The sequence below is a fragment of the Tachypleus tridentatus genome, chromosome 1 (genome assembly GCF_004210375.1).
Source record: "Tachypleus tridentatus isolate NWPU-2018 chromosome 1, ASM421037v1, whole genome shotgun sequence".
NCBI lineage: Eukaryota > Metazoa > Arthropoda > Merostomata > Xiphosura > Limulidae > Tachypleus > Tachypleus tridentatus.
In genome coordinates, this window is record NC_134825.1 from 32,404,952 (window position 1) to 32,421,407 (window position 16,456).

A 16,456-nucleotide genomic window follows, 5' to 3' on the forward strand; every position below is an offset into this window, starting at 1 on the left:
AAAACTACAACAACGTAATAAAGTTTTACGACATCCAGTTTAAATCTGATTTGGCGAGATAGTGGCTTAAAAATTCAACAGACACTAGTTCACTTATACCAAGAGACTAATTGGTTCGTGAATACGCTGAATTACAATCATAAGACAATAACTGAAGCTTAGAAACATAAATAAAAATTAAAAGTGAGGGTATACATCATAATTCAAATTGTATCGTTTTCATATTACATTACTTCTAAAACAACAAACGTGTAACTCTAATGTTGTTTTGTAAAGTATAATGTTCAATAAAGCAAATAAAAGACGATTTGTTTGACAAAAAACAACAACAAGTGTTTACAAATGACTAATTCCTTTTTACAGAAACTTCAATTACAATCTGCCAATGACAACATGGAATTTCAGGATGATCCAATTCAAATTGAATGTCAGACAAATGTAGGTGCATATATGTAAAGAAAAAATACAGTGAAATTGAGATGCGCAAATAATATTCTGCTATTTGTCGGCATAAACTATACATGTTAGATGAAAGATTAAATGATGATATAATAATTTATATCAAAACAACAGTTTTTCATTCCTAGTACTGGATGTATAGGTCTAATAACCTTATATCGTTTTTGGTATAGTTGATTATAATTATGAAGTTAATTAATTACATAGCTTTAACTTGATTATACTAATTGTCTGTCTGAAAAACGTGCCAGTTCGTATTTGATAGTTTGGATAACTGAACCAAAGAAAGAGAAACGTTATTTATATTTACATATGTATGTTTCCTAATAAAAGAATAAAAGCATTTCAGTTTAAGTTAAAGGTTCAATAACTTTTCATTTTATTCCACATAGAAAAACTGTATCCATTTTACTGTTGTTTCAAAGAACTATTTTTTACAAGTAAAGATTTTTGTGTTTATTTTATAAAACAATCTTAAATGTTGAAAATCAAAAATATAAATATACATTTTGTGGATATACTGCACCCACGTGCCATCGTTTGTTTGTTTGTTTTGAATTTCGCGCAAAGCTACACGAGTGCTATTTGCGCTAGCCGTCCATAATTTAGCAGTGTAAGACTTGAGGGAAGGCAGCTAGTCAGTACCACCCACCGCCAACTCTTGGGCTACTCTTTTATCAACGAATAGTGGGATTGACCGTAACATTATAACGCCCCCACGGCTGAAAGGGTGAGCATCGTAAGGTACATGCTTCAAATTTTAGATATCTAAATAACACACCAACGTTTATTCCTATCATAAAAAAACTCAAAATAAAAACCTGTGTTATAAATGCTTCAAACGCTAACTATCTCATAGATCAAGTTGTTATTTTAATATAGTTTTAGAAATCTTTCAAAGATCAAAAATATAATTAAGGACGAAAATATAATGATGAAACAAAAGCAATACTTTAACGGAAAGATGAAAAGCTTTTGCAGCCCCAAAACTGTGTTGATGATCGTAGGCAGCCAAAACCTTTATAGCTTTTTATTAATTAAAAGCGTTTGGTAATACTTAAGAAAACTGAAACTCAGGTTTTTAATACTTAATGTGTTAGCAACAGATTTTGACATACAATAGAAGCACTTAAAGCTGTGGAGTTGAATAATCGGTCACTTAGACGTGTGAGAGCTGTATTTTTTGATATTTTTAGAGACTATTTCGGTCAACACACCAAGTTCTTTCAAACAAACGCTTTCATCATTTGATGGGTTGTCACATACACACCAGACGTGGAGCACACACTTGTGAGTGTTTATACAGGAAGGTTTGCGCTCATAATGGCTTAGCTAACCCTCGTTCCTTGGTTTCAAATGTTCTTTTTTTAAGATTATCGTGAAAAAAGTAAACCCAAGTCACCAGTTCCACTTAATCCTTTTACAGAAGTAAAAAAAAAAAAACACAAACAAACTTGAAATCTTATTTGCGTATAAATATTTCGAAGAACACTGGTAACTGAGGCATTGTATGGTAGTATTGTTAAAACACAACTTCTTAATGAGACTTAATGTATTATGATATTTAGTTTAGACATACAGTAAACTGGATACAGAACAAACTGTGAAAAACATTTTTTATTACTTTTATGTACTACTTGATTTCACTCTATTTATAATAAAACCCAAGATGTTGTAAGTTCGAAAACATGCAGAAGAAACTTGTTATATCAGTCAAAATGTATTTGCTTACATCTAAACAATTTCAAATTTCTGAATTTTAGCACATTTATCGACATGCCTTCTTTGCAAAGTTCTTACGTTACAATGATAATCGATAACGCACACAAAGAAATACAATTATAATTGAAGAGGAAACCTTGCACAAATTACATAACTTAGAGAGTCTTCACGTGTTATATACACGTCGAAGCAAATGATAATAGCCAAGACCATTACTGAATATTTTTTTATTTATTAGTAATACAAGTTTTTGTTTCATATATAAAAAATTAGGGGGTATTATAACGTGTGATGGACGCCCAGTTATTTCCTTATACATGTCAAACTTGCACGATTTCAAAGCTTCCATTCTTCGCCTTTTGATTTATAATCGATACTGTCAACTGTAGCATGAGCTGGTATGTATATCTGCTGTAACTCGTTACCTTCCTGTATTTACACGTTCAGGAATACTTTAATGATTTTCAAGTATACTTATCTAGGACCGTGTGCTAACCCTTCAACGAAAATCGAACAAAAATTACACACATTAATAAACAAATTTAACATTCTCAGACATTAGGCCGTTTTATTTAATTTTGATCGCATAAACTAAGCAAGTGCTATTAAAACTACGCGTACATAATGAAAGAACGTTTGTTAGCATTAGTGGAGAGACTGTGGGGAAATATTAAGAGTTTGGTAACGACCATCACTTCCCTTTCCCCTGTTATCCTCTATTCTTTACAGGGCCCGGCATAGCCAGGGGTTAAGGCACTCGATTCGTAATCTGAGGGTCGCGCGTTCGAATCCCCGTCGCACCAAAGATGCTCGCCCTTTCAGTCGTGGGGGCGTTATAATGTGACGGTCAATCCCACTATTCGTTGGTAAAATAGTAGTCAAAGAGTTGGCGGTGGATGGTGATGACTAGCCACCTTCCCTCTAGTCTTGCCCTGCTAAATTAGGGAAGGCTAGCGCAGATAGCCTTCGTGTAGCTTTGCGCGAAATTATAAAAAAAACAACCCTGTTTACAATAGCTATTCATTTCTTAAATAAATCATCTGTTGAAATACTACGTCGTTTCACTTCATAAAAGTTTCAAACATAATATTTCAATTTAACTGATAATAATAAAAACCAACCTGAAACAATTAGGTTATCCTTTAATTAATGTGAATTATTTGCGTTTGCTGTCTATATTTGTTTAATGCCTTGAATTTATTGTCTACAATGATTTAGTTAAAGTAGGGTCTTAGCACTACATTTGCTTAGAACCAAATCTGTGTTTACTGTCTACTTGTTTGAAGCAGGATCTTTACTTTCTGTGTGCACTAATTTAAAGCAGAGTTTTTGCTTGTAGATTCACTTCTACGTCGTTTTATCTAAACTAGAATCTTCTCTAAGTTTACAGCCTGCGTTTATTTATAGCACAGTTGTTCCTTTACAAAGTACCACACACAGAGTAAGTAACTTATGCATGATATTAACTATGTAATTTACCTAAAGAGCTTTAAGTTAGCTGAGTAAGGTTGTTTAATATCTGTTTACTGAGCTCAGACTTTTACATTTATCTTGTATAAGGTATATATAGTCATACAACAACCTGTTAACCTTAGCCAGCAAGATAACACAGGAAAATAAATACAAACTTTAATACTATAGTCTTATTACCGACCATTTGCCATAAGTACTTAGTAATAAAATGAGCTTCCTAAACATTATAATGGGCTCTTCCTGTAACATTTTGTCGTCCTATGGAAGTTCTTCATTTTTACTAAAATTAACAAACTTAACACGAAATAATAATCGAGCCGTTTTTGCATACAAACTTAACACGAGCATGATTTGAATATCTATTTTTAAATATTTTCAAAAACTTAAATTAAGATATTTTGATGTATTTGAGAAGATAGTGGTAAATATATAACAAACATTATTCTAAATACATGTGCATATGAATGTTATTTCGTTAATAAGGTAGATCGTGTACGTGTGCAATGTATTATTTTTTGGAGTATCTTGGAATTAACATTTTTTACATGACAATGCCTGTCAAGCAAAATGGTGTTTTTAATAATATATTTATTTATCTGAAAGAAATATTATTCGTAATATAATTTTACTGTTTAAAAACCTCTGTTTTTACTAGTTTTTTTTCTGGTGTTTTTATAATTATTTAACAATTACCAAAAAAAACAACAAAAACCTTTCAAATCGAATCGAGAGCATATAATTACGTTAAATTCTGTATTCGTTTGTCAATTAAGCGTTTATGGCCACATCATCATCTATAGGTTAAAACTTAGAGATCGAACTATTTACTATTATTAGATGTGCAACTGATATTTCAAAACTTTATTAATGATAGGATATATTTAATCATGGTGATCATCACTAGAAAACTGGATCAAAATTCGATTTTTATCATATTTAAAATTAAACCAATAAATATCAGAAGTACTTTAGTTTTAGGTAAAATGCAATAATATGTTGCCCTTAAACGAATAAATGAATGAAAAGTTGAGAATGGTTAATGTTACATAGAAGGGAAGTAGGTTATGTATTTATTTTCTGAATGTTTGTGTTAAGATAAGATCTCATCTTGGGTCAAAAATTAGTAACAGTCAAGTTTCAACAATTACAATATTTAACTAAACATGCAACATTCGTTGTTTAGTCTTCTGAAAACGTAAGCTACGTGTTTAGTAACGACAAATGGATCTATTATCGTATAAATCTGTTCTTTGTAAATTCACATGTTAACTGTGTTTAATAAACATATTTTATTTTTATTCATAGTTCCTTGTGCTTAAGTGAACATCTATCTTACTATCGTATAGACATGTATATAATAAAGTTAAGTTTGTACGTTATGATACAGCCGTCTTCTAACATAAGCCTAAGTTTATATGTTATCATACAGCCATCTACATACGATGTTAGTTCGCATTTTATCACACATCCATCTGCTTTGTAAATATACATTTTACTCTTCCTACAAACCTTATACTTAGTAAGCGCAGATTTTCTTCTAGCGTCATATTTTTCCATCTTAACTTAGCATACTTTGCGTGACTTCTAAAAATAATTTTCAGAGTAGAAACGTTCAAGATTATCATTAGTACATTGCCTGTAATATAAGGGAATTATGATAGTGTTTTTAGTCATACCCTTAAGTTATAAATAAAGATATCTAAAAATATAAGTAACGAAACAGAAATTAATAAAGTACGATATTTAAACTGTCATTATTTTACAGACATGTTTGTGTGTGGGGATATTATTAAGGGTAAGAATATTACAGAAATACAATTTTTCAAAAAGACAACTTGGACAATTCATTGTTGCAGGCACTTATTTTGATATCCAGATTGTAATTTGACGTCATTATTTTACGGCAAACTACCAAACAAAGCAAAGCTTGAGTAACTGTAAGCAGAAATGCAGTTCTATATTTTTTTGAAAGTAGACACTAAGTATATATTTTATTGTGTTTACAGTTGTCCGAGGAACAAAGAGAAAAGCTAGTAATCTTAGGCAGTGACGTGAGGCACGAGCATTGTGTTCAATGACATTTAGGCCTATTTCAGATTTGTATACGTTATTTGTTACTGGCAACAGAAATCGGAAACAATCGTTGTTTTTTCACTTATAGTTATGCATAATTTAGGGAATTTTAACTCTTCTAATCAATAATTGTTCAAACTTTCAGAGACGTTTTGATAAGAAATGTTTCTGTTGTTTACTAATATTCATCAAGTATTACACTAACTTTGAGGGTTAGTAAATGTACTGATTTACATTGTGGTGATTAATAAACAGAAATTCAAAGACTATATCTGTCATATATAATTTAAAAGTGTCTGTAAAAGATATACTACAGAAATATTTAATTTTAGGCACTTATTTTAAATTAAATTTAGCTTATCTTTTAAATAAACTCAAACTATTTTCACTTATAGTTGCTCTTTGTTTGCCTTCAATTATGTTAGATGAAAACAAACATATTAGAAAGATATTCAGGTGTATTTACCAAAATGTTAAATCTTATTAACTTTAATAGCTCATGGTATTGTAGGTGAAACATTTTAATAAACGTGACTCTAAGCTCACACATTAGCAACATATTAGAATCATGTTTTCATTCTGTATCTTCAGGTGTAAAAGAATATCTTTATTGTTATACATTTTGAGGCAGGTCCTCGCCCACATGTTTCATATGCAAGGAGATAGATAGCAAGCAATTAAAAGGCCATTTAAAATGAAAACCAGAAGATGACGCTCTTCGCTCTATAAGCATCGAACACAATGCAAGTAGGAGTTTCACGACATCAACCTTACATTATTTAGCGATGACATGTTAATCTGAATATGGGTATTCTTTACCTCATGTGTTGCTTGGTTTCTCGATTTTCAAAAGGTTTTCACTAGAGGATTGAAACTGATAAGTTTAGAGTAAGATATCGTAGTGCGTCAGTAAAGCGTTACCAGGGAAAGTGCAGTTAGCATTGACACTACAACCCTGATCGTCTGTAACATCTGCTGCAATGTAATGTTTTCGGCTGTATTAAATGACGTTGGTGTCTTCAGCTTGAACTACCAGCAACCAACCCTGCATGGCTTGTTTCTCTGCATAGCAGCAATGTCTGACAGGAAATGAGATATTGGCGAAGCAGGGGACAACAACTGATCTAAAAATAAGAACGATAGTCCGTTATAACGATGAAACGACAGATTTTGTATCCTAGAATTTGGTCCTTGCAATTCAAATCTTACAAAATTTGTGCCGTGTTAAGAAGACTTCTTAGAAGCATATATCTTAAAACATACCTATTATATCTCGCCCATGAGATTCTCCTGTGACAGATGGCGGATAATCCATGTGAGGCCTGTCACAGAATTCTTGTAAAAAAAGAAAAAAAATACATTTTTCTTTACTAGCAACTTAAAACTATTTATCTCTCTTTAATTTGGCAGACGTATGCATATGCTTACGTTCTATACAGAGTGCAGTACTAGAGATAAGTACTCAGAGAGAGGCTGTAATTCCTTGATAATGAGGTCGTCAGTTTTACGCTCTGTTTCACTACCAAGAGCAGTATAAATCCTGGCTTCTAGTACTATCAGACCAGTAGTTGGTGTACAACAGGAAATTCGGAGCTGAGATTTATAAACGATAATCGTTTAGGAAGAAAAATGGGGACACTTTATGAAATTTGCTTTTATTGAAAAAAATAATTGTAAATTGTTATTGATAATAAACGTTTAAATAACAGTGTTATGTCTCTCTAGGTCTTTTGTTTCAAGTTTTTCGAGTTTCGAAAACTGTGCACATGAGGATTGGAAAGGCTAATTAAAAAGAAAAGCATCTCATACTGAAGATTAAGTTAAAACTATTTCCTTATTTGTTTTATAGTTAGGATACTCATATCTTACAATAGAAAAATATATTACAAAAGTTTGCATTATGAATTAGAAAAAAATTATTTTGTTACTTTAAGTGTTAACGCTTACGTTTCAATTCCTTATGTTTAAAGTTTTATATTTCTGAGCATTTTATAACACATACATGAAAAATGCAGATAGCTGACAAAATTATGCTATGAATCTTCATAAGTTGAATATCATATTTATATCAATGTACTATATTTTCTATTGCAATCGTAATAAAAGTGTTTGAAATTACACAAACGGTTAGTTTAGTTCAAGTCCATTAACTTTTATAATGTAGTAATTCTTTTGTTTATTATTCCATAGTTACCTTGTGTCTATGAAGCATTGAAAATAATGCACAGTTTATTTAGATTAAATTTACAAGTTAAAAGTTTCTTTGTAAACAAATAATGTTTTAACTATATTAGTGAATTGTAACCAATAAAATCTCACGTAACTTATAATACCAAGAATGTTTACTGACCCACGTTTATATTATTGGAACATATAATGATTTGTACGAACATTTCATCAGTTAACCTGTTAGTCTTCTACAGCTGCTCAACTGTTTTCTTCGTTAAAGGTCTAAACGTTGTACTGTATGAAACGAAACAAAATGAAATTTTGAGCCTCGTTAAAAGCAAATGAAATTAGATTACCTTCGTTCCCTATGCAATTGGTTAAAATATATTTGGTCCTCACATGTGATTAAGTTTTCTATCAGAAAGTGGCGTGGTTCATACGAGCCTACTGCTGCAAATATATAGTGAGACAAAGCAGCACTTGCGTCGTACTTAGTGCTGTTATACATACAAGTGACTATATATATATATATATATATATTGATCTATAGAGCCTCTATGGTATGTCTCCTTCGAACAAAATTGCCTTATCCTAAAAACGAAGTCTTAAAATCCATTCAACGAGCAAAGTAATTTATGGTTACAAGAATGGGACGAGATTCAATCCATTAAAAGAGATGTTGACCGACGTTGTTTATGGGGTATCTGATAGGACGAAGATGTTAAATAGTACAGGCTGAAAACTAGAAAATAGCTTTTGATGTTATGAGTGCAGCATAAAATAGCTATTTATATTCCACTTTGTTACTTAGAATTCTGTGCAGCCTGGCTGACATCCTAGAGAAAAAGACTTTGCCAAATTATAGCCTCAAGCCTAATAAACAGTTTTCTTTTCCCTCTAAGAAATGAAGAAAAAACAATGACAAGCACTTATCCAAGAATTATAACATCAGTTAATTGATGTAAGTTCTCACTTTTATCACTTCTGCTTATTATTTTGTCTGAAACACCGTCTATCTTGATCAATATTAATCTAACTAAAAATATAGTACATTAATATAATTATAACAAACGTGATTTTTTAATCATGAAATTGTTTGTTAACATATAGCCACCAAAGGTAAATGTCAGTTTAATATAACAAGACAGTTATTGTATTAAGAAAGGTTTGATAGAAAATGTCGTACTTTGAAATAACAATAGATAAAACCAGGTTGTTTACAGTAAAAAAAAATGTGAACTTAATTCACATTTGAATATAAAAATTTCAGTAGCGCTGAGCATTAATATGACAGATGCGATTGATTTAGATCAAGATATTTTGATTGTTTTGATGATGTGTTACAGGATGTTAACAGTTAAGAGGGTTTTAAAAGTTAAAACACAACTGATATAAATACTAAACCGACCTTACAAGGTCGTAAAATATCAACTACATCAATAAATCATTCCTATCTATGAAGCTTGACCAATAGAAACATTCAGTCCACTGTTCATATAGTCAGTTAGACCAGACTGGTTGAAAAAAGAAGTGTTACGTGTCAACTACGCCAAATAATCATTTATATCCATACAAATTCATCAATAGAAACTACCAGTAAACTGTCCATATACTCAACTGGACCTCAGAGGATTATCTGAGGTTATTGGTTATCTTTGACCACACGATAAAAAATAGGTGTAATGACTCCGGTTTAGAGTCGAAATGCGTCAAGATTTGATGTTGTTTTCATTTGTCGATGTTCTTATATCTAGAAATCCATAAATAAACGATATATCCAATATAGTATTCGTTCAATATGGTGGTTCTATAATAGTAAATCTTAATATCTTATTTTTATTACTTAACGACATACTGACATAGTATTGGACCCCTTTGTATGACTGTTTACAGATATAATTAGCTCAGACTTTGTTATGATACAGGATAATCTGAAGTCTTATAAAGGCAAGAATGAATCGGAATTGCTCTGTTGAACAAAAAACTATAAATGTGAAGTGTTGTGTGACCAAAAGTCCTGATCCCAGTGTTACAAAACACTTTTAGCACTTTTTTATAAGTCATGTGTATACCTATCTTACGACAACAAAGAACGTGACATTTTAACAAATGGATAAGGTTGCAGCGTTCTTCATAGGTTAAGAATGTATTATCTGTGTGTGTATATTCAATAAGTAGACGTGCCCTTATGTATACATACTAATTTCAGACTTATCGTTAATTTAACTGACTGGAATTAATCTACAGATAAATTCTTTCCCATTTACATTTTGTGCAGAATAATATTTGTGAAAATAATGTAGTTACGTAATTTCAGACTTTACCTCCACGATGCTATGTGCAAGTACTAGATTTGAGGACGTGGTCAACAGTCCTTATTGTTGTTGAATCTCCACGTGAATTATGATTAAGGCTGTTCCAAGAAAATGAAAAATTTATGAAATATAACCATCCAAATATATTTCTAGAACTTTGTCTGAAGGACTGGATGTATAGTAGAAACGAAGCAATACCTCTTTCTCTCTGTTGTATTTTGCTTTCAGAAAAATCAAATACGTTTACATTATTTACCATTCGTTGGCCATCTGGAAGTTCTCGTGTCAATATAAATAGCTTTGTTATTATTTAAATCAGAAGTTTATTTAAATAATTACATTTGCTGTTCTTGTCGAGAGAAAGTGCGGTATTTTCATTACAGGCCGTTATTATACGTGTTTGTCAAACTGTACACACTGAAGTTAAATACAGGTCGTGCATGCTAAATAATTCCAATACGATTCACAGTAATGGGTAAAAGACTAAAAAAACTTAAAAAAAACAGGAAAACATAATGTGATGGTAGAAATATTAAGGTCTTGAATAATGTTTTCAGACACGTATTGTGAAATACTGATCATTCTGATTTTAGTTTTCAGGTTCCATAATGACGAACTGTTGTATCTGTACGGGTATTGAAAGGATTGTATTCTACATTTGATTTTGTGAGTAAGAAGAAGAAACATTGGATGATTAAGTTTATTATAATACTAACAAATTACTCACAAAACCAATATTTAGCTTGTTGTTTTATGTGATAATATATATATTAAACAGAATAATTAAAGTAAAATATTAAATAATAATATTTGTATGATTACATCTATAGAAATTTGTGTATGTGTATTTTTCTTATAGCATAGCCACGTTATTATCTGTTGTGTTTACCAAGAGGAATCGAACCCTGGAATTTAGCGTTGTAAATATGTAGAGCTAGAGAAATGAAACCGTTTTTATAAAGTAATATAAGTCTTTTCCCTTCCCTATTATGTGCTCAATGCTATGCATATATATATATATGTGTGAAGGTCTCAAACATCAAATAATATTTGAAGTGAATCACAGAGTTTGAAGTCCTCTAAACTGTTCGTCAGTGCAGGCCAGACGTCTGTTTGTTTAACTGATGAGGAAAATCACTGGATGTAGACCAATTACAGCAAGCTATTGTGAAATACCTATACGTTTTCTTCAAGTTAATGTGAAACATTCCTAAAACAGTGGTTCAATTATTCAGACACCTCGACAAGAAAAACAAACACCAAGAACACAAACCGACAGTTATGGTTAGCCTTTTTTTTAAGTATTATTTTCTTTGCAGAACACAAAAGAGCTTTAGATATATTTTAATATCTCGAATAGTTGTAGATGACTTTGTCTATGCTTAAAAAGAAATCAGCTATCCTGAAAATGATATTTCGATTGAAAACCTTTTTCCCAAATGAATGATATCACTCTGAAACTTAACCTATAGATAAGGTAATACACACTCTATCTTCTCGACATCAGCCAATGATTAGAAATATTGATGATGATATTAGACAAAAGCAGTGTAAACTTTGAAACATATCTTCAACTTTGTTCACACATAGATTGTTGGTGAATATAATGATGCTACCTATAAAATCAATTATCAAGGTCCTTCTGGTAATCCGTGTGGTTCACTAAAATTAAAATAGTAATAATAAGACAGTTTACGAACAAAAAATAAAACCACTAATTAATATTACAAAATGGCTTAATTTTTGTATGTTCGTATGTTTGCGAAAGGTTTTAGATGAATGTCTTAGATGTGCTCCAGAGAGATTCTAAAACACTTTATTCGTTTTGTTAATCTATGAGAGTTTAAAAGTCATCTTAATTTTCTACCTATTTCCTACCTTAGTTTCTGCGAATCACTCACATGCACGTTGTCCTTACATCTGTATTAAGAGAACGAAGAAACAAACGCGCTTGGCATAAGTATTTTTTACCATTTTTTTATTTTATTTATTTTATCTGCTGTTATTGGGGCACGGCGTGACCATGTGGTTAGGACACACTAGACTCGAAATATGGTTACGGAATCGAATTCGCGTCACATTAGACATGCTCACCCTTTCAGCCATGGGGCTATTATAATGTGACGATCAATCCCATTATTCTTTGGTAAAGAGTTGCTCAAAAGTTGGCGGTGGGTGGTGATGACAACTAAATTAGGGACGGCTAGAGCAGATAGCCCTCATGTATCTTTGTGCACAATTTAAAACAAACTGCTGCTATCGCCCCATTAAAATTGCAGGCAGATATAATATTCTGTCTTGGCGTGATTTCATTAGCTTTACCCCCAGTCGTTTTTTGGATTTTCTATTATTCTGTTTCCAGGAAGTTATTGTAGGCTCTCACTAATGGATAGTTGAGAGCTATTTGTGTGTTACTTGGCTAAAACACATGAATATGTGGTTTTTAACTTGATTTAATGGTGCTTTTTCTTCCTATTTTATTTACTACTTCCATCATATTTCGTATTCCATATGTGGCGATCGTTTGTTCCCTTATCGATTTTTTCTATCTGACATGATAAAAAAGAACTGAATGAAGATTCGTTTAATGAATTTACGTTTACTGGCCATTGTTACTGAATGCGTCAAGAGCGTAGCAACTGGTAGTTAACATTGTTTACTTTACAGCTTTGTGTTTCTACCTCCTGCTTCATATTCCATCTACTATAAAGACATTGTCTAAGCACTTGAACTGTTTAGTTTGGTTATGTTTGTAAACTTGAATGTTGAGAGGTTTCGGTGCTCGTCTTATGACCATCGTTTGTGACGTTGTTGCTCTGATTATCATTCCATACTACAGACAAGCTTGATGCACTTTATTTGGGTATTCTTGTGGAAGAAACTCCAGTCGTCTGCAAACAGAACTTTATTGTTTTCTTAGGGTTAGTTAGTTTGTTTATTCTGTAAATATGTATTACAAATATATATATTGTTTTTCGTATTTCGCACAAAGCTACTCGAGGGCTATCTGCGCTAACCGTCCCTAACTTAGTAGTGTAAGACTCGAGGGAAGGCAGCTAGTCATCACCACCCACCGCCAACTCTTGGGTTACTATTTTACCAACGAATAATGGAACTGACCGTCAAATTATAACGCCTCCATGGCTGAAAGGGTGAGCATGTTTGGTATGACGGGGATTCGAACCCGCGACCCTCAGATTACGATTCGAACGACTTAACACGCTTGGCCATGCCGGGCCCATACAAATATATGTTTGTCTCACTACTGATGCTACTTGGAACCATTCCATAAGACCGTTTTTCAGCCCTAACAACACTTAATGACTTGTATATGACTATCACGTAACCGAGTAGCTATCCCTCCATGTAGTAATTTTTATCATTGACCATAGCTTTTCTCAGTTCACGTAATGAAATAAATAAACTTTTTTAATCAATAATTACCATGTTCAGGTCTTGCTTAATATTATATATGTAAAGACGGCTGGTTTGAGTTGAGAAAATTGTTATGTAGAGGAGCGAACAACGTTTCGATCTTCTTCGGTCTTCATCACGTTGACAAAGAACGTTGTTTGCTCCTCAACCCAAACCAGCCGTTTTTACATATATATTTCTTTATAAGTGGGTTTTCTCGTCATCACTGATTATTGGTTAATATTGATTTTCTCATGCAGCTGTCGTAGGACAAATATTGCCTATTTACATCATTTGCTATTCCTAAATACAAGTAGGACATCAGTGGTCGATACCTTCGCTAGTCGTTTTGAAATTTCTATCTTCAGCACCTTTAACCATCACTATATGGTTTATATACCGTCTTCCCAAATTTACACCTTTAACCGTCGCTATATAGTATATACATATCATGCCAGTTACATATTGTCTTCCAGGTATCACTTAATAATAACTATAGTAACAAGCTATATTGCTTGAGCTATCATTTTAAATAAAACCATTATCAAACAGAGTTTAGAAATTTATAGTCTATACTCAAACGTCATCTTAAATTTATGCGTAACCACAGCTACTATAGCATTAGCAAGCCCAGGATTATGTTGAAAATACATTAAAAATCGAGATCAAATGTCATTGTGCACTGTTTTAAGGGTATGTTGTAGTCATTTAAAGTGTTTAAAAATTACTTTTTTGTATTACTTGTGAGCCTCTTAATACTTTCTTGATATATGAATTTATATATGTATTGATTTGGATTTTATGTGTATCTACTGTTGATACGTTTTAATTTAAACATTTGTGCCATCTATTTGGCTTGAGTTCATCCAATATCAAATGCATTACATAAGTACAACTGTGAGTTTGTGTGTTTTAATCAGTGAGAAGAAATGGCTGGTCAATTTCTTTTATACAAAATGAAAATTATTTTCTATTTAAGCCGTTGCTTAATGCACAAATAGTGTATCATTGAATGTAGATACAAATTGGATTTGACACAACAGGTTCAATCTTATTTTTCTGCCAATCGTCTGAAGGATTTTTTATGACACTAAAAATGAAGTTTCAATACCCATGATTAGCAGAGCACAGGTAGTTTATTTTGTAGCTTTGTCCTTAACAAGACATAAACTTTATATATATATATATATATATAAAAATAAGACGCTATTCGCGGCTTGGAACACTAGTTCGTTCTTTACTTATCACACAAAGTATATTAATTTCGGTATAAAAATATGTTTTTATGGTTCATATTCCTAAACAGTTAAATCAGAGATAACAGTGAGTTCTATTCCTGTTTTAAGATTATAACGTTCAAGTTCTATCTACTAATCCCTTCCCGTAGAATATACAAATACAGTAACATTTGACAGCAACAAACTGTTTCTAAACATTAGAATCTTTATTAGAAGCCAGTAGTACGTATAATCAACGTTTCTAATAAGATACTACAATGGAATGCTGTATACACTTGAGTATCATTGATACTATTACCTCCATCAACTATAAGTATTAACCGGATAATCTTATAAACATCCTCTTGAATACTTCGAACATAGATGTCTCGTAAATTCAAAGATTATATAGTAAACATTAAAGAAATTTAGAAAGTAGGCAATTCAGATTTTAATTGTTCTACACGCAAGCTCGAGAGATATAACAGATGTAATACTCGCTGTATATCAAAGCTCCAAATCGTTGATATTTTGAAAAAAGGATGCGGTTCAATAATTTCATTTGTAAACAATTTCATTTCCTGTGTCAAAGTTAATACTGTTTCACACTAAATATTATATTTAACACAGAATCAATCCTACTAGGTTCTTCCGTTACTAGGCAAGTTAATCATATTCATCTATTATAACTGCGTAATAATTTAATTAAATATACATTGTACGACAAAAATATGTATAGAAAATGCTATTAAAATTATCACAGTCACGTTATTTATGTTATCTTTCAAATTGAAAAAAGTGTGCCCCACAAAAATCTGGCTTAGCAAACTGGGAATTCATCTAACTAATTCACGTTGAATTGCTTCGTGAATGTTAGTGAAATATCACAGAATGCTTCTGTTAGTTATTAATATAATATTTTGCTGTAGTTTATAATAGGATCTATACAATAATTCAAAATTTTGCATGTATGATTTTAACACTCATTTGGGGTCTTAGTTAAATAAGTGTAAAATTGAAGATGGAAAACCTTTAGTTTACGTTTATCGTAAAACCTACCACTGTTTGACGCAAAGAAACTTTATGTGTAAGAAAACTACGTATAATAAGTGTTTGTGTTTTCTTGTAGCAAAGCCACATCGGGTTATCTGCTCAACCCACTGAAGGGAATCGAACTGCTGATTTTAGCGTTGTAATCCGGAGACATACCGCTGTACTAGCTGGGTGCTGTATAATAAGAAACAGTAATTGGAAGGACAAACTTTAACGCATTGTTATAGATTTATAATTTTCAGAAAGATCTATTACCGTCCTTCTAAAGAAGTGAAAACAAAATCACGGTTATCAAATATCGAAATAAACGAATCATAATTTGAATGAATCAGATTCCTACTATGACTTTAACAAATTGCATATCTGTACGTCAGTTAACGATTGCATATTATAATTACTTTTGCTGTGCCATTGTTCACTCTAATTACCATGGAAATTCACTAAGTAAAATTTGCTAGGCTTTAACGCTTATGTTGCGCCATTGTTCACTATAATTACCATCGAAGTTTACTGAGTAAAACTTGATAGTTTTTATCTTAAAACACTAATTTAGTTTTATTT

General features: G+C 31.7%; 1 protein-coding gene across 15 annotated transcripts in view; it reads left to right on the forward strand.

Moving 5' to 3' along the window:
- The window catches only part of LOC143245362 (uncharacterized), a 135,398-nt gene that overhangs the window by 50,178 nt on the left and 68,764 nt on the right, over nt 1–16,456 (forward strand). For 6 of the 15 annotated variants that reach the window (XM_076491627.1, XM_076491635.1, XM_076491609.1 and 3 more), the window contains one exon: nt 364–438. The exons of 8 other annotated variants lie outside the window; for them this stretch is intronic. In XM_076491627.1, the coding sequence (XP_076347742.1) occupies nt 364–438 (75 nt within the window). Of the gene's footprint in view, nt 1–363; nt 439–10,804; nt 10,878–16,456 lie in introns of those variants that run through there. One more of the 15 variants, XM_076491730.1, reaches the window with a different exon arrangement.